The sequence below is a fragment of the Trichoderma virens genome, assembly GCF_000170995.1.
Source record: "Trichoderma virens Gv29-8 chromosome Unknown TRIVIscaffold_88, whole genome shotgun sequence".
Lineage (NCBI taxonomy): Eukaryota > Fungi > Ascomycota > Sordariomycetes > Hypocreales > Hypocreaceae > Trichoderma > Trichoderma virens.
Genome location: NW_014013661.1, coordinates 442582 through 460297, shown reverse-complemented (window position 1 = coordinate 460297; position 17716 = coordinate 442582). Strand labels below are relative to the sequence as shown.

Below are 17716 nucleotides of genomic sequence, written 5' to 3'. Positions count from 1 at the left end.
CTGCCCTTGTTTATGTAATTTTGATGCTTAGACTTGTCGGCCTCGACAGTTGCGCTGTCTTCGGTGTCTCCGTAATTCCGCGCATCTCTGGCCGACGCAAGTCCAGACAGGCCGTCGCCTTGTACTCGTACATGCTTAATCCTCAATGCTCCGCTGACAAACCACAACTGGCCAGTCGGTTGGTTGGGCGCTGCGAGGCAGGTATGGAGTTACCTATGAAGTCAGACCACTGGGTACCTATCGCGTGCCACCCCGATTTCTGGTGACGATTTATTCCCTTGTAAGACGGTGTGAAAAGCTTTCGTCTCCTTAATAAGCCTTTTAGCGGCCTGAAAAGCCTTACCAGAGCAGTGACCAGAGGAAATTCCTTTTGGAAATCGTCACCAGAAAACAGCTTGGCGCGCGAAGGTAGGTGGCCACCGTCTTTTCCCCTTAACACCAATAACTATACTATTAACCTAAATTATTATAACTGCAATTTTTTAACGAATTATTAATTTATTTTTAATTTAATTATATTTTCTTAACGGTAATAATTAAATTTATTAAATTTATTATTTTTTTAATAATTAATAGTATTAATAATATTATATTATAATTAAAAGCTTTATAATATTAAGGTATACTTTACTTAATAGTATAAATGTATTTAAATAAATAGCAGTTAATTAAAAGTTAATATTTATAAATATTATTAATATTTTTTTTTAAAAAATAAAAAGGTTATTTTATTTAATAGATTTTAATTTAAAGTTATTTAAAATTTTTTTAATATATTAATAAATTAATGAATTTATTATAAAAATTATTAAAGTTAATAATAATAATTTATTATTTAAAAAATAATAACTTAAAGGTTTTTTTTTTCAATTTTTTAACCATTTAATAATTAAATCTAAAGATATATATTATATATTTTTATTAAAATAAAGGAATAGAAAAAGAAGATAATATTATAGTGTTAGGGACGGCTTATTAAGCATCCAGCCTGGCTTCCCGGGCATCCTAAATGTGGAGGTTTTCGCAATTTACAGTTAGTGCGTAAAATAAGTCAATTTTCACTAAGTAGCTTAAGGTACCTGCTAGTCAGATGCTTTCTAAAGGAACCCTCACGACTTTAAGTTATAACCGTATGTGTAAGTTAAACTGCTGTGCTGATTAAAGTCATACAGTTGGAATAAGGTCATCCAGCTTGATTAAGGCCATCCAGTTGGATTAAGGCCATCCAGCTTGATGAAGGTTATCTAGCTTAATTAAGGTCATCCAGCTTAATAAAGGTCATCCAGCTTGATCAAGGTCATCCAGCTAGTTCAAGGTCATTTACTGTAATCCAATTGACCTAGAGGCATTTTCAAGCACTTAGCTGCTAAATTATAAGAAGAAGCGCTATATTACAGCGCTATATTATTACGTAAGCACACTTTAATATAGCGGAGGAGTGCTATATTACAGCGGGATAGCGGTATATTATAGGGCTTCTATTAGCAAGTACTTACATCTACATTGCATCTTTAAGCCCCACTCCTCTGGGATGCCTGGGAAGCCAGGCTGGATGCTTGATAAGCCGTCCCTAGTGTTATTGTGCTGATTTTTCCCTCTAATTTAATCCTAATTACGGTCTGGCTTAGGTGGCGTGGCCACCTTCCCTGTGGTCTGACTTACTTGCTCGGTACCTGGCCATCCAGGTTCCCCAAGTAAACAGGTCGGCGCAGAGGCGTTGATGGTCGTTGGTCCGCGTCATTCCAGGTACCTGCCGGTCTGTCCCCCGGATGTACCTTGTGGATAAGACGAGCTTCTGGGTGATAAGGCACCTGGCAGTTGTCCGTTGGCCCAGCCCCAACCTCTGGATTTGGCCTCCTCGCAGCCTTACCTCTCCTCTCTCTCCCACCTGCATCGAACATCCTCTGTGCCGAAATGCGCTGCTGAGCCAATGTGCGCTGCCTCGCCGTGCGCGCAGCTTCTGCTTTCCGATTCTGTTGCTCGTCCTCGAAGCTGCTTTTGTTTCGTGCGCCCCAGCCGGCCATTTTGCGTAGACTTCTCGGAGACTTTTCGCACCCCGACAAGTCAACGGCCTGCGATTCTCTTCCCCCCTCCACTGCCCTGCCTATCAGCCCCAGCAGCGGCAGATATCGCACTGAGCTGAGCTGAGCTGCAGTCGTACTGCGTCCTTGTACTCCTTATGCTCGTACACGCTCTGAGTGCGCATCCCGCTGTCGAAGTCCCGGCCATGGCGCCCGGAAATGACCTGCCCGCGCCGGCTGGCCCACAGAAGCATCGGGCCTGCGACGAGTGCCGTGAGTCTCCGTGAGAGAAAGTGCACGCTGCCGAGCCCGCGGGCTTGGGAAGCGGGCCAAAGGTTTCGGAGACTTTTGTTCTGATTGCAATTTACTGTCTAGGATTCCGCAAGATCGCCTGTTCCAAGGAGCCCGACGGCTGCCTGCGCTGCCAGAAAGAGGGCATCCCGTGCGTCTACTCGCCCCAGAAGCCCATGGGCCGTCCCCGGAAGCGGCGGCTCATAGTAGAGAACCCAGCGCCGTCTGCCGCGCCTGCATCCGTGCCTGTGACCGCAGCTCAGCCAGCGTCCTTGTTGGGCTCTGCTTCTGCTTCTTCATCTCTTGCTTCTGCTTCATCTCTTGCTTCTGCCGCTCCAGCCCCCGCTGCTATTGCTTCTCTTCCACTCCCTCCGGTCTCAGCTCCAACCACAATTACTCATTCGTCTTCTCTCCTCGCGGCAACTCCACCATACGGCGATGCTGGCCATCAGCTACACAATGCCGCTGCTCACCAGCAGAATCACCATCAACAGCCCATGCTGTCAACGGATCCGACAGGCCTCTTCAGCCCGTCTCTGACATCAGAGACCTCGTACCTCGATCTGCTGCCCGACTATGACTCTGGAAATTCTAATTTATTTGACATAGACGACAATGCAGCTTTTACCTACTTCTCTCTGGACGGCCAAGGGCTGTTTGATGGTGTGGGCATGCCTGCTATGAACATTGGCCAAGCTGATCCGCTCGAGGGCATAAGCTTTGACGAGACAGACCCGTCTATTGCTACCATGTCCAAGGATCTCAACGACTCTCTGCAAAGATACATGGTTTCTCAATATCTACAGGCCTCGACGCCTAGCGAACCCAGCCCTAGCGCAAACTCTTCCAATTGCTTTGAATCGCTGGGCTCAACTACTACAGATACGACGTCGCCGGTACTAGGAGCAGCAAGGGCACACCCGACTAGCTCTTGTGACTGCCTTTCATCGCTCTCTTTAGCACTCGGTTCCTTGAACCGCCTTCCGTCCGATGTTTTGTCTGCAATGCGTGTCGCCCGCGAGGCCACTAAAATTGCTCATGATAGCCTCAACTGCGCGCAATGCTACCAGGATATGTACGATCTCACCAAACCGCCGCCCATCTCTCGTTTCCAAAGTATGATGTGCCTTGGAGCTCTTGTTCCCTCTGCCTGCAACGCCTATGCCGCCATCCTGGAAATGGTCGATAGAGACACGGAACGAGCTAAACAGGAGTTTCAGATGCTCTACTTTAGCTACAAAGAGGTTGGCGGAATATGGACAAGAGTAGCCGATGAGGACAGTGCAAGTGACAATCCCGACTGCGCACTGCTCAAGAGCTACAACAACAGATACCTGGAGCCAGATACTTGGCGGACAACTATGCGGGCCATTTTGAAGGTTGAGGTCTATGGATTCAAGTGCGGATCGACATCTGCGGCGAGTTCGGTGGACGGTGACAACCCTTGTTCGTGTGTCAATGTGCACCGGGGGCTCAGGGACGTCGTCACGCTTCTCGACGAGGAAAACCAGAAAAGGCACGATATTGCGGATGCTCTCATACAGACGGGTCAACATCACCTTATCTGGCACTCTCCTTATTTCCTAATGTCAGGTCCACCGAAGCCCTTCCCGCGCGAGGATAGGCAATGCATGCGTATGCTTGACATGGCGAGGATGGCACTGAGTAACTTGGTTATAACATAGGTAGCCAAGTTGAAAAAAGACGAGTACCAGGGAAGGGGGCGTTTGTTGGATCTATGTCTCATCTGGTTTCACCCCACTCTCCCCCCCTATTGTGTTGTGTTGTTTTCCTTTTTTCCTTTTTTTCCTTTTCTTTTTTTTCCCTTTCTTCCCTTTCTCAATATGAATTCAATTCCCCAATCTTTTTCTTCTTTTTTCTTGTTTTGACAGCTGGGGATATTTTCAAGGGCGAGATACTGGGCGTTCTGGGGCCCACTGGGAATAAAATCGGGCATGGGCATGGATGGTTTGCATACACAAGATACCGCGGAAAGATTGCAAGATATGAACCGTGGCTGGTGGTATCTGGATGATCCAGTTCCAAAACACATTAGAAGGGATATTTCGCGTTTATTCACAGGGATAGGGATAGGCTTATTGGCAATTCTTTTTTTTTTTTTTTTTTTAGTTCAATTTTGATACTCGTTGAAAGGCTTAACTTAACATGTGATACATTTCTCCTTGCTATATAACCAAAATCTTCCCTATCAATTGAGAGGAATTCTAGCTTCCGAAAGAAGAAGAAAATAAACCAAGAGGTAAAAACAATAGATGAGCATCCAGTATGCTCAACAACTCCGACTTTGATGCAGTAGCAATCCAATTGCTGTTTGTCGAATCCCACTTCCCATAAACGCCATCCACCGCCAGCATTCGGCACCTAGCCCCCTTCCGGCCGTTTCGCTGTGATGCTTGAATCAAGCATAAAAAAAGTAGAAGAAAGTAAAAACAAAAATCTCCAAGAAAAGAAGAAAAAAATGTAAACGTTCTGCTTTGTAGCATTTCCCCCCATATGCACACTCCATCTCTTTTGGGCCCCTCACAAGTATCCATTTGTATACTTTCCATATTTTTCCAATTTGCTCCATCATATGCATTCCGTATCCAAATATCCGTGACTTCACAATTGTTCTGGGGTATATAGGTAGTTTGATCAATCCTGATCCTCAACCAGGGACAAAACGTCCATCTCCTCCCTCACCAGCCGCTCAAACTCCTCTCGCTCAATGCCCGACGACCGGGCAAGAAGGTACAAGCTGCGGATACTGCGAGACACGTGCTGCTTGACACCAAACTCGTTTTGCTCCTGCTTGCCGGCGGAGGCTTCGAGCCGGGCGACGGTATGTGAGCCATTAGAGCTGGCGCTGGATTCGGGACGCGGGTGTAGGAGAGCAAGCTCCTGAGGGGTTGGGAGGTCGGATTTGGCTTGGCTACCGTGGTTGCTGGCCTTGTCTGCATCGGCAAACGGCCAGGAGCTTCGGGTTTCGTTGGGGTCTGTAACGATAAAGGAGTCGGCAGCGTTGCTGGTGCGGCCGAGACCGAGGGGCGGCTGGACGTGAGCGCGCAGCAGAGCCTCTTCATCGGGATCGTGATTGTCCATGGCCGGCTGGACGTCGTCGTACTGCGCATAATAGTCGTCGTCGTCATCGTCCATGGCCGCAGCGGCGTTGTAGGCGCCCAAGTGAGCTGCGGAGGTAGCAGCAGCAGCACCGGCACCGGCATTGGCATGAGGAGCCGGGGAGCGATTGTTGGCGGGAGTGCGTGCGGGAGTGGCATCGTAACGGTCCCAGTATCCATCGTCATCATCGTCATCCATCAGGTCTTCGCTGCTGGTGGTTGACCCGTTGTTATAGGTCACGGTGGGGTTGGTGGTTTTGGCTTCTTGAAACTTGGCCTCTGCTTCTGCAATGGTTGGGACGCCGCCGAACTGCGAAAAGAGAGAGGCCTTGTCTGCCAGTGTAATCTCCCCAACTCTCCATCCATCGCCACCGCCTGCAGCATCGTTGACGCAGTATACCAGCTGAAATGCAAGGCCAAGCTCGGTCAAGACTGTCAACGCCTGCAGCGTCTCTTGGTCCAGCCTCCGGTATCTTGTCTGGGAATCGTAACTCCAATCAACCTCGACCTCTCCCGAGACAGGGTGAGGCTCTAAGCTCCCACTCAGCACCAGCTCGGCCAATTTTGCAGCCTTGCCTGTGTCGTAGCACAGCAGCTTAAGCCATGGTTCTGTGCTGGACGAAGAGAACAGATTCACCCGTTGTCTCAGTATAGGCGAGAGCAGCGGCAAGATGCCTACAGCCGGCTCGGTCGATACGGCAGCCGCAGGAAGTGCTGGAAGGATTGGGGCCAGCAAGTTGGCGAGATCTGGAGAAGCAATAGTTCCGCCCATGGCAGGCAGGCTGGCTACCTTGATGCTGACGGCAGAGATGCTTTGCGTAGGAGCAGAAATTGTGTGGATTTTGGATGGACAAGGCTTGGTTCCGATGGGCCGTCAGAACTTAGTTGACTTGGCTGGCTATTTTACTTGCCGAGGAGGCGAGGGAAAGGTCTGGGGGGAAAAGGTAGAGTTCGGCCCTAAGAAGATGTGGTGGTTTGGTTCCTGAGGTCTGGAAATTTGTGGCAAGTGTCACATGCGCTGCTCAGGTGCAGCTACAACAGTCAGTGGGTTTGATTCAGGTCGTACAAAAGCGCAGGCCACGGTGTCTCGGGAGGGGAGAGACGGAAAGGATGATGGACAGAGGACAGAGAAAGAGAGGGAGGAGGAGAAAAAAAGAGTGTGTGCGGGCGAGTGAAGTTAATATACAAGTCGAGGCATCATAACCAGATGCAACTCGGATCCAGGGAAGTCCCTCCAGGCATCGTGGAGGCTTTGCCAGGGCCCCAAACGGGCTCAGTCCAGGCTTATTCGGGCGGTCGCAAGTACCTGGAGGGTAGCGCCCGGAACAGAGGCAGTGCTGGGGCCAGGTTCCCAGTACTTTGGGGTAACGGCTGAAATTCGCGCAGTGATGCGGTAGCTGGTACGCAGCACCCCCCAGTCCAGGTACCGAGCGCAGACAAAACGTTATAGCGTGCAGCCGACCAATGGGCGGAGCAGTTCGCAGCAACGGTGGCGCTCCGGGGGAAAGGAAGAGGAGAGCGATTATTCACTGTCACAAGGGAATCTTCAACTGCAGGCGCCGTTAGTGGTCAGTGGGGGAGGTTTGGGGTAACGTTTTATTGCCAGAGCTTAGTAGTTGGTAATACGGATGGGGGATTGGACGGGTGCGGGACTTGGACGGAGTCGCTGCGTGTGTAACTGAGGATCACGGCAAATTGCATGGAGGTGAGGATCTGAGTAATTGTATGGAGTATTACAGGCACTCGTATATAGTACACCGTCTTTTTTCCCTCTCTCCCTCCTCCTCTCTCCTTCCTGATACTGAGACCAAGCAATACTATGTCTCCCATCGTTGCAGCGTTATATTGCAAGGGGTTTGTGTCTGGACTGCTTACTGTGTCCTTGCACCATGCCGATGCTGCAGCCGATGCTGCATATACAGTACGTACAGGAGGTGGTATTGGAAGCCTCCATGTAGGTATTACAGTAATATATCCACCTGCGGGGAGGAGCACGCTCAACGCAAGGATCAGCAGCCCCCTGCTCGAGCCTCACTGGAGCTCTATTCATCTGGTCTTCAATTCATCACATGCCAGATGTCATTAGAGGTCCCACCCTTGGAAATCCGCGTACTACAGTAGCAGCACCGCGTATTGACTTGTATGGATGTGCTTCCTTCTGTCCGCCGAATGTGCATGGGGAAAAGCGCCGACGTCCACCAAATTCGGAGCTCCGGCATCGCATGAGTGCTCGTAAGTGCGTGTACTCCGTACTATGTTATTACATAGGTACATGCAAGCTTGCACCATCCAATGCCTTTATAATATGCGTAGATTTGATCTGTACTGCATCGCTGGCCAGCTCATCTCATACGGAGTTTCCGTCTCCGAGTCTTTGGGCGCACACGTACTCCGAACTTTGTGTTTTATCTTCGTCTGAACCCATGTCTAGTGAGATGCAGGATTACTACGTTGGCCATGCACAATGACCAAGCTTGGATCGATTGGATTCGAATCTGTAGATATAGTAATCCCTTCTCCTTATTTTGGCATCATCAGCTCCATAAGCTCATTATCCTGCGATGGGGCCGCTTGTTTGGTGCTATAACAGCTGGAAATGGGCACAATGTACATTGTACCTGACCCCGTGCCCTGTAATTGATGTCATCGGCTCTCTCAATTCAATTCAGCGCCACGCCAATGGCGTCACAACAATGGCAGCCAAAAAAAAAAAAGCAAAATAAACTTTACGAAAAAAGCCCGAAGAAAAAAACAATAAAATAAATGTCATCACCGTAAACTCCCAAACAACAGCAATGCGAGAAACCGCAATAGAAACTGGCCGAATCTCAATTATTCCCCTTTTCCAAACGTACCATCTCGCTCCGACACTTCCCATTTTCCAGCATCCCGCTCAAACGCGCATTCCGTCGGCTCCCATTTTCCCTTATCATTCCAAAGCACAGGCCAAAACTTATCGTCCTGGCTATCGCATAACGCACACCAGCCGCAAAAACAACATTGAGCTGCGTCACCGCAAAGCAAAGCTCGTATCTCACTCACAACACCAAACCTTCTCACTTTTACTCTTTTCTTCTCCCGAACTTTTGCTCGCAAGGATACGGAAACCTCGTAGCGAATCCTGCGCACGTCAACCCAACCTGAAGCGCAAACTCCTGCATGTCGCCCCGAGGCGGCCACCTCAAAGATGAGGTTCGTCGCCCTTCCTCCCCCCCCCTCACGACGCGGACAAGAAATAAAGAGAGAGAGAAAAAGCCAATCTAAAATTGCGTACTTTGATGCTAAAATTTCCAACAGGGTTCAAAACTCCAAGTCGTGTCTGCTGGCGCCATAGCCGGCCTCGTCTCTCGGTAAGCCAAAGTCCGCTCTCCGAAATAAACACAATCTTCGCTCTCCGAAATACTCATCACACAGCCGTGCTCCCTGCACAAATCGTCCCAGGTGGCTAAAACGTCTCCACTGCAGATTCATCGTCGCACCCCTTGATGTCGTCAAGATCCGCCTCCAGCTCCAGCCGTACTCGCTCTCCGACCCCTTGGCCCCCTTGCGCGAGGCGCCTGCCTACCGCGGCACCGTCGACACCATCAAGCACATCCTCAGGCATGAGGGCGTCACCGGCTTGTGGAAGGGCAACGTGCCCGCAGAGCTGATGTACGTGTGCTACTCGGCCGTGCAGTTCACCACGTACCGCTCCACCACCGTCTTCCTGCAGAATGCGCTGCCCACGCGCATGCCAGACTCGGCCGAGACGTTTGTCGCCGGCGCCGTCTCCGGAGCGGCGGCCACGGGGGTTACGTATCCTCTGGACCTGCTGAGGACCCGGTTCGCCGCCCAGGGAAGACACCGCGTCTACTCGTCTCTGCGCGGAGCGCTGTGGGACATCTACCGCGATGAGGGGCTCAAGGGCTTCTTTCGCGGCCTGGGGCCGGCGCTGGGCCAAATCATTCCCTTCATGGGCATCTTCTTCGCCTCCTACGAAGGCCTGCGGCTCCAGCTCGGCCATCTCCACCTCCCCTGGGGCAGCGGTGACGCCACGGCCGGCATCGTCGCCAGTGTCGTTGCCAAAACGGCCGTATTCCCACTCGATCTCGTCCGCAAGCGCATCCAGGTCCAGGGCCCCACGCGGAGCAAGTATGTATACAACGACATTCCCGTCTACACCTCCGCAGTCCGAGGTCTCCGATCGATATACCGGACAGAGGGCCTGCGAGGCCTATACAAGGGCCTTCCGATTAGCTTGGTGAAAGCTGCCCCCGCGAGTGCAATTACACTTTGGACGTATGAACGAAGCTTGAAGCTTCTGATGAGCTTTGACAAAGACAAAGGGGAGGCGTCGATATGATTAGCCGTGTAACATTAATTCTTGACTGTATGAATAGAAGGTCTCTAGACTATCTAACTAATGTAATGGCCACAACCATGAAAAAGAAATTTCTCTATCCTTTTATTTCCCAGATGCAGAAAAACAGAATACGATGCCCGATATAAAAGAAAAGAAAAGCATTAGTTGCTCAGGTTACGGTTCGTCTCGTCCGCCCTCTCGATGCACTCCTCGACCACCTGCCAGAAGCGATCCACGTCCACTCCCCTGGGTATAATCACGCCCTCTTCTCCGGCAGGCAGCGCCTTGGCGATCGTCCGGCCGGTCTGCTTCTCTCCGAGCTTGGCCTCCTCGATCGTGCCCTCGGTAATGACGGTGACATCGAACCGTTCGTTGTGTTTAGGCGACTGGCTCTTCTTCTCATCCCAGTCGTAAACGGCGATCTCGTCAGGGGTGCCGAGCAGGACTGCGAGGACAGCGAGAGGGTCGTGGAGGGGTGGGCCGGCGGTGATACCAAAGACGTCACTATTTTATGTGTTAGAAAAAAAAAACCATCGTGGTCCGAGGAGGGAAAACTTACGCATAAGTCTTGGCGAAGAAGTAGAGCAGCTCAACGAGCATTGTGCGCAGCGTCGTCTTGCCAGTTCCCGTCTTCTCGCCATCCTTGCCGTACAGCAGAAGATCTCTGACCTTCTCCGTAGCCAAGACCTGGTGGCTCAGATCCAGCGGCACCATGAACATCTTCTTGGCAATCTCCTTGTTGTGGAATATCTCGGCCGCCGCCTCCGGGTCGACGAAGATGTTGAACTCGGCGTACGGGGTCGTGTTGCCGATGCGCTCCTTGCCGTCGACCTTGCCCAGCGGCGCGTCGGAGAAGCCTCCTCCGATGGATCCGCCCATGATGCTCAGGCCCTTGATGTGCGCGACGAGTTCCGGATACTTGCGGAATAGAGCGCCGACGTTGGTGACGGTGCCGGTGGCCACGATCCAGGCCGTGCCGGCCGGCTGGGCCTTGAGAGCGGCGGCCATGGCGTCGATGGCCGGCTCAGGGCGCGGAGAGCATTTCGGAACGGGGAGCAACTCGGTGCCGTCGAGGCCGCTTTCGCCGTGAATATCGGTCGGCGCATGGAGGGCAGGTCGCTCGAGGGCCTTGTTGAGGCCGACGTATAGGGGAATGTCATTGTGCTTGCCAAAGGCTGTCAGAATGGAAGCGGCATTGTGCGTCGTGTGTCTGGTAGAATATCAACGTCAGCTGCGAGTGCTCGGCTTGCAATGGTAGCAGAAGCAGCAGCCATCAAGCTAGAAGGCTTTGCGCTTTGGACTTAGCACGTACTCGAGGGAAGCATTTCCAAAGACTGTTGAAATACCTAGCAGGTTGATTCTGGGGTGGTGAGCTGCCAGCAGAATGGCAAAGGCATCCTGTGCGGAGAATATCCAGTTAGTTTGTTCGTTTCCGATAAAGTCGGCCACCAGCCGCCTCATGCAATGCGACTCTGCATAATCCTGCGTCTGAGCTTAACGAATTCTGGGAGACTCACATCGTGGCCCGGATCGCAATCCAGCCAAACGGGCACTTGGGCAGATGACATGTTTAGTGCAGGCAAGGGAGAGGGCTCGGAATAGATAGACAGTAAATGGCACCAAACGGGAGACGGGATACGTTCTCAATGAGCAAGAGAAAGTTTTACGGTATCTTAATGCCTCTCTTTATACGTAAGTTTAGAGATCGCGAAAGGGCGCACAGAAGGACTTGGAATCGAGGCAGGCTTTCACATTCCGTAATCGCGGACACCCACAGCCCCAGATGATGATTTCAAGGAATCAGCCACCGCACTCTCTCGGTTGACGGCGAGCCTTGGACAGACCTTCACTGCTCCAGGGAACCCGCTTCTTTTTTTTCTTTTCTCCGCAGTCGCAGGGCCCCAGAGTGGGGGAATCCATGCAGCGAGGCTTCCTTTGGCTGACCCCTCATTCATGCTTGATACTACTAGCAAGACTAGCATCGCCAGGAACCGAAAGTCTGTGTCATTGGCGTCTGGAATTTGATAATATCAGCGATTAAACTGGGGCCCTAGTCTCCATCCTGAGGGAACTTCAAGGTGTCTGGAAATCGTCGGCGTCCAGAGCTACACGTGACGGCCATGGGCTCATCGCTCTCTGGCTTGAGTCTTGACGGCAGCGCGGAGCTCCGCGATGGAGAGTCGAGTTGCCCAGAGCTGAACAATAATTGGGGGTATCTAGTACGTATATTGCTTGCTTATCCGGCCGCTATGGATACTCTGGAGAATCGAAATACACATTGTGTCCGCCGATTGCGCAAACAAAGTTGGACTTGTCGGCGTCCCGAGGCAGACCCTCTTACTCTGACTTCTTCCGCTGCTCGACGACCCGCATCACATCAGCTGCGCTGTTGACGTCGCCCTTTCGTTTCTTCGGCCCTCTCTTCCGTTTTGACTTGTCACCTCTACTAGACCCTTCCTCCCCAGCATCTTCGCCCCACCTCGATAGCTTGACTTTCTTATCTTCAAAGTCTTCTTCATCTTCAAACCTACTGGTGCCGAAGCCCATATCGATATCATCATCATCCCGACTCTGCATCTGGAGGAGTTTCTTTCGTCGTTCTTCCAGCGCCTTTGCTTCTTCCTTGGCCTTGTCATCTTCGGTATCTTGCTCAATAGGCCTGAGAGATGCTGCTTTCTTGATGGCTGCCAATATAGCGGGATCAGACATAGATGGCCCCTTGTTTGCTTCCTCAGAGATGAGTGCCGTTCTGGCGTCCTTGAAGTAATTGCGTCGCTCTGGTTGTGCAATGGACGGTTTTGGCGGAGGCGGCATGGCCTCATTAGTGTCTGTCTCTTTGCTCGCTTCGTGTTTGCTGCTGTCGTTCTCCTCTTTGTCCGACTCAGAGTCTGAATCCTCCATCCCGGCCAGCGGATCGTAATCATCGCCAGCGCCCTCAAAAATATCAATATCACCGTCGTCTTCCTCCGGTTCCTCTTTCTTCCGATATTGCTCAGGAACCTCCATTCCCAGTGGCTTGGCGTTCTTATCCGGCATGAGAAGACCGTTCCGCGCATCCTCCTCTTCAGGCTGTATCTTGCGGACTTTTCTTTTCTCATGTCCATCTTCATCCACAATGATTAAAACCTCCCTGCCTCTGCTATCTCTCTCGATCCGTGTTCCTGGTTTCTGTTTCGCTCCAATCTTTTTGAATCGATCTCCAAGAGCAGATTCTTGTTGTTGCTGTGCTGCTAAACGTGCTGCTTTTAGCTCTGCCAAAATCTGATCGCGTGTTCTCTTTTTTCCAGGTGCCAGGGATACAGTTGAAAGAGTACCCTTTTTCTTTTCCGCCTTTTCTTTCGTAATGGCTTGTACATCTTGTTCCTCGAGTCGATCGAATTCGTCGTCCACGTCTTCTTCTACCGTGGCTTCTTCGGTACTATCCTTTTCCGCTCCCTTATTTCCGTAGACATCCTCTCCTTTGCGCACCCTTTCGAGGAGTTTAAAGTCAAGTCCCTTGACCAGATGTGTGCTCGCAAGATCTCCGCCGGCGATCTGAAACCGTAGCTTTTCGTATGTTGCCTGGTCAATTTCTTCGTCTTTGAAAGACTTTTCGAGTGCCTTTAGTCTTTCTTCTCGGTCGTCTGTTTCGCTCTCTCGGACTTGCGATCTATCGACGTATCCCGTTCCTAGTTTCACACCCCTTGGTACAGACGATTTAAACTTCTTTGGGGGATGTAGAGCTTGATTCCGCTCTGCTAGTTGCCTCGCAAAATCGGCCTGAGCACCTCCTAAAGATCGCCTTAAAGTTGCGCGTCAGTATATCAACTCCGAATATGCCAGATACAATGGCTTACGGGGTCATGGGTATGCTGCTTCGTTGCCGAGATCCCAAGGAACCCGTGTTCGCGCTGGAGCTCGCGCCTTTGGGTGAGGCGCCATCTTTTGACGACTTGCCTGACTTGGCCAGCATCAACTTTCGGAATTGGTCATTATTCATGATTGCGGATATGCTCAAATGCGACAAAGAGCTGCTCCAATAAAAAAGACAAAAAAAAAAGGACGAAAGCGCAGCCTTGGAAGACAAGGCTGGGGGGCGTAGCGTAGGAGACCTGACAGGTCACGGGATGACGTGTAAGAGGCGTGCCAGCTTGTTCTCCACTTAACGCGGCAACTTGTACTCGTCACGTCACATCCCGCACTGCCGTTTCTCTTCTGCAAGTATTCCATCGTCGCCAATGAGATGTTGCCGTTTGACATTTGTTTAAAAAACTTATAACCCGAGTCGCATGGCACCGCACATCTAGAAAATGCCGTCGTCAATTAGTCAAAAGACCCCCTTTTATCTGCTTCATTGAATGAATCTGTGGGGCTTCACGGACTGGCGTTGCTCTTGATATGTGTGGCCGTGCATTTTGAATAACTCGAGCTGATCGGCTTTAACCCTCTCTAATTGCAACTTCCATATACTATTGTTGGATACAATGAATAGTGCACTGGAAAAGAACTCCTCCGCGGTGAGGAAACGCATTGAGAGCCATGTCTTTGAAGATGAAGAGGGAGAGGAGTATGAAGGCAGTGCATTCAATGGCTTTGGCGATTATTTCCGTCGGAAAAAGATCAAGCTGCAAAATTTGGATGCCGAAATACGCGCATCGTCTGACAAGCCACCCATCTTCAAAGGGGTTGTTGCTCATGTGAACGGGTACACTCAACCACCACTCCAAATGTAGGTACCCCTTTGCCCAACGGCAATAACTCATAAATGTGCTAAGCTGGATTTTGGCAGGCTTCACCGCGACATTGTAGAGCACGGAGGTGGCTTCCTCCAGTATCTAGACTCAAAAACCATGGCAACGCACATCATCACTGCGACCCTACCGCCAAAGAAGGCTGTTGAGTTTAGTCGATACAGAATTGTGAAGCCTGCATGGGTCGTCGATTCAATAAAAGCCGGAAAACTCTTGCCGTGGTCAGACTATCGAGTATTGGGCGAAAGTCCTAGCCAAAAGGTTTTGAAATTTGATGGCGACAGAGGACTCACACAATCCAGCCCAGCGGCCAGGCGCGGGTACAAGGAGCAGACAGAGAATAGCTTTTATACCAGCCAGATAAAAGCCGAATCACAACGCCATGCAGCAACCCAGCTCACGGAGAAATCGCCCTTGTCTAATCGGTGGCAAAACGACAAGTCTGATGAGCTGATGCAAAGCGCAGAAGTGACCGCAGGCCCTGTGTCTAATGAAAAGGATTCAACAAACAAAGCAGTCGATGAAGAATTCACAGACGAGCCTATGGATTTTGAACAACAGCCGGTGCCCGCTTCTACAAGCCCGACAGATCCTGCACAGGTACCTCCCAAAAATATGACTTCGGAAGAGCATAATGCTTGGCTTCTCTCAGATCCGAAAATAAGAAAGTCATCCACTGCGAATCCCGACTTTCTGAAGCAATTTTACTCAGAGAGTAGATTGCATCATCTCTCAACTTGGAAGGCCAGTTTAAAGTCATCGATGCAGCGTTTAGCAGCTGAAAAGGGCCTGTCAAATCGGAAGGTGAAGAGCCGACCTAGCTCTAGGAAGTACATTATGCATGTGGACTTTGACAGCTTCTTCTGCACAGTGTCGTTAAAGCGCCATCCTGAATATCTGGACAAGCCATCTGTTGTCGCCCATAGCACGGGTGCTGGCTCAGAAATCGCAAGTTGCAATTACGCTGCTCGGAATTATGGCGTCAAGAATGGCATGTGGATGAAAAGAGCCCTCGAGCTGTGCCCTGATCTAAAAGTTTTGCCTTACGATTTTCCCGCATATGAAGAGGTGAGCCGTCAATTCTACGAAGCCATCTTAGGAATAGGCGGCATTGTTCAGAGTGTAAGTGTCGACGAGGCCTTGGTTGATGCCACTGATGTCGTCCTTGCGGCCGCTGAATCACATGGCCTTGGAGTTGAAGAGGGCAGCCTCTGGAGGGAGCAGCAAAAGGTCGATGAGATAGCGTTGGCACTGCGCAACAAGATCAAAGAAAATACCGAGTGTGCCGTTTCTGTTGGTATCGGCGCAAACATTCTGCAAGCCAAGGTTGCCTTGAGGAAAGCAAAGCCCGACGGGCAGTTTCAATTAAGGCCAGAGCAAGTCATGGAAGTTATTGGTGATCTAAAGGTCGAGCAGCTACCAGGAGTGGCGTACAGTATCGGTGGGAAGCTAGAAGAACTGGGCGTCAAACTTGTCAAAGACCTCAGGGATATTCCAAAAGATCGCCTCGTAACGATTCTGGGCCCCAAGACCAGCGAAAAGCTTCATGACTATGCCCGTGGCATCGATCGGACGGAAGTCGGGGAGCAGCCTCCTAGGAAATCCGTATCGGCAGAGGTCAGTTGGGGGATCCGCTTCATCAATCAGGCCGAAGCTGAAGAGTTCGTCTATAACCTCTGCAAGGAATTGGAAAAGCGTCTGGTGAATGAGCAGGTCAAGGGAAAGCATCTGACAGTGAAGATCATGAGGCGGGCTCTCGATGCGCCTCTCGACCCAACAAAACATTTGGGGCATGGAAAATGCGATTCTTTCAACAAAAGTGCAGCTTTTGGTGTCGCAACACATAACTACGAGATGATTGGCAAGGAAGCGGTTTCAATACTGCGCTCGTTCAGATTCAGCCCTGGAGATCTTCGTGGGATTGGCGTTCAGATGACAAAATTGGAGTCGATCAAGTTGAATCCCCTGGCCGTGGAAGGAAGCCAGAGAAAGATTGCATTTGCTCCAGTCGTTGAGCCATATCCTCTAAAGCAGCAACCGAGAGAGCTAGTTGACGGAGCCGAAGAGCGGGATGGCTCGAGAAAAGGAGGGATAACTGGATCAGAACTCAATCCTCGTTCAGACGATCCTACAACACCTCAGAAACACAGAGGTAGCCCAGTTCGGGCTCTATACAGAGTAGGTCAAGATGATAAAAAAGTCACTACGAATATCAATGTTCCAGGCACACAATTCGTGTTGCCGAGCAGCCCTGATCCTATGGTCTTGGCCGAGTTACCCAGCGACATTCGTACTAAGCTTATGGCTCAGCGCCCGAAAGCAGCTGCTACTGAATTTCTAATGGAGACTCCTACGTCAAGACCACAAAGCCCGGTTCTAACGGATTTACTGTCCTCTCAGGTCGATATGGAAGTGTTTAATGCATTACCAGATGATATGAAGGCCGAGGTATTGGCGCTATATGGACGAAAGCCGGCTGAGCCTCTCCCGCAGCGTTCACCCGATAAACACGAAACAACTGGAGCTCGGAAGCCAGCAACTCCAACAAAACCCAGCGGATCTCGTAATACACTGGACAAAGTATCACGCCAGCGAGACGCTCAAGAGGGTGTAATTCAAACCAATTTTCGGATGCCGGTACCAACAGAGGAAGCTCAGCCTGAGGAAATTGAAGAACTGGATCCAGAATTCCTTGCGGAACTTCCAGAAGATGTCAGAAAGGAAGTAATTGCTGACCATCGACGGCGGCTGTTGGCGCTGCAGTCAGGATTGGAGATGCCGTTCCCAAGGAGCCATCAAGATGGCAATCTGCTTCCCGGAGGTCAGAAAATGATACAGTTTCCTATGTTGCCACCAGTAATATCGTTCTCCGGATCTATTTCTTCTACATCAGAGATCAAGGACATGGTAGATGCGTGGCATGCCCAGACTAGGAAGGCAGGGCCCCACAAACGAGATGTCGACGTTTTGGAAAGATATTTGGTGAACGTGATCAAAGAAGAAATGGATCTGACCAAAGCTGTTTCGTTGATCAAATGGCTAAGTATCGTGGTTGATCAGGACGGTGTCGACAGCAGAGGTCGCCGAGCCTGGAAGTTGGCAGTGAGCGGCATCAAAGCGGCAATGCAAGCCGCCGTTGAGGAAAGGGGGTTGGCACCATTGCAGATATGACATGACTGGATATCTCAGTAAGAAAATAATACAAATTTGTAT

At 50.6% G+C, this 17716-nt stretch overlaps 7 protein-coding genes across 7 annotated transcripts; 3 read left to right on the top strand and 4 right to left on the bottom strand.

The window, feature by feature from the left end:
• Positions 1 to 1316: 1316 nt before the first annotated feature.
• TRIVIDRAFT_66460 (uncharacterized protein) lies at positions 1317 to 2024 on the bottom strand (the record flags this gene model as incomplete). Its single annotated transcript, XM_014096267.1, has 3 exons — positions 1317 to 1339; positions 1497 to 1570; positions 1663 to 2024. 3 exons carry the CDS (start codon positions 2022 to 2024, stop codon positions 1317 to 1319), a joined length of 459 nt encoding a protein of 152 aa, XP_013951742.1.
• A 203-nt stretch (positions 2025 to 2227) lies between these two features.
• TRIVIDRAFT_42652 (uncharacterized protein) lies at positions 2228 to 3997 on the top strand (the record flags this gene model as incomplete). The annotated part of the gene is made up of 3 exons (XM_014096266.1): positions 2228 to 2294; positions 2397 to 2560; positions 2792 to 3997. 3 exons carry the CDS (start codon positions 2228 to 2230, stop codon positions 3995 to 3997), a joined length of 1437 nt encoding a protein of 478 aa, XP_013951741.1.
• Positions 3998 to 4475: 478 nt separating this feature from the next.
• TRIVIDRAFT_214110 (uncharacterized protein) lies at positions 4476 to 7385 on the bottom strand (the record flags this gene model as incomplete). Its single annotated transcript, XM_014096265.1, has 2 exons — positions 4476 to 6178; positions 7361 to 7385. The coding sequence occupies 2 exons, from the start codon at positions 7383 to 7385 to the stop codon at positions 4968 to 4970; spliced, it is 1236 nt and encodes a 411-aa protein (XP_013951740.1).
• A 1205-nt stretch (positions 7386 to 8590) lies between these two features.
• TRIVIDRAFT_214109 (uncharacterized protein) lies at positions 8591 to 9853 on the top strand (the record flags this gene model as incomplete). The annotated part of the gene is made up of 3 exons (XM_014096264.1): positions 8591 to 8603; positions 8745 to 8781; positions 8897 to 9853. The coding sequence occupies 3 exons, from the start codon at positions 8591 to 8593 to the stop codon at positions 9771 to 9773; spliced, it is 927 nt and encodes a 308-aa protein (XP_013951739.1).
• Positions 9854 to 9934: 81 nt separating this feature from the next.
• On the bottom strand, positions 9935 to 11341 carry TRIVIDRAFT_42918 (uncharacterized protein; the record flags this gene model as incomplete). Its single annotated transcript, XM_014096263.1, has 4 exons — positions 9935 to 10277; positions 10333 to 10983; positions 11086 to 11171; positions 11291 to 11341. The coding sequence occupies 4 exons, from the start codon at positions 11339 to 11341 to the stop codon at positions 9935 to 9937; spliced, it is 1131 nt and encodes a 376-aa protein (XP_013951738.1).
• Positions 11342 to 12110: 769 nt separating this feature from the next.
• On the bottom strand, positions 12111 to 13725 carry TRIVIDRAFT_42791 (uncharacterized protein; the record flags this gene model as incomplete). The annotated part of the gene is made up of 2 exons (XM_014096262.1): positions 12111 to 13554; positions 13610 to 13725. 2 exons carry the CDS (start codon positions 13723 to 13725, stop codon positions 12111 to 12113), a joined length of 1560 nt encoding a protein of 519 aa, XP_013951737.1.
• Positions 13726 to 14236: 511 nt separating this feature from the next.
• On the top strand, positions 14237 to 17674 carry TRIVIDRAFT_43150 (uncharacterized protein; the record flags this gene model as incomplete). The annotated part of the gene is made up of 2 exons (XM_014096261.1): positions 14237 to 14481; positions 14542 to 17674. 2 exons carry the CDS (start codon positions 14237 to 14239, stop codon positions 17672 to 17674), a joined length of 3378 nt encoding a protein of 1125 aa, XP_013951736.1.
• Between the last annotated feature and the right edge of the window lie 42 nt (positions 17675 to 17716).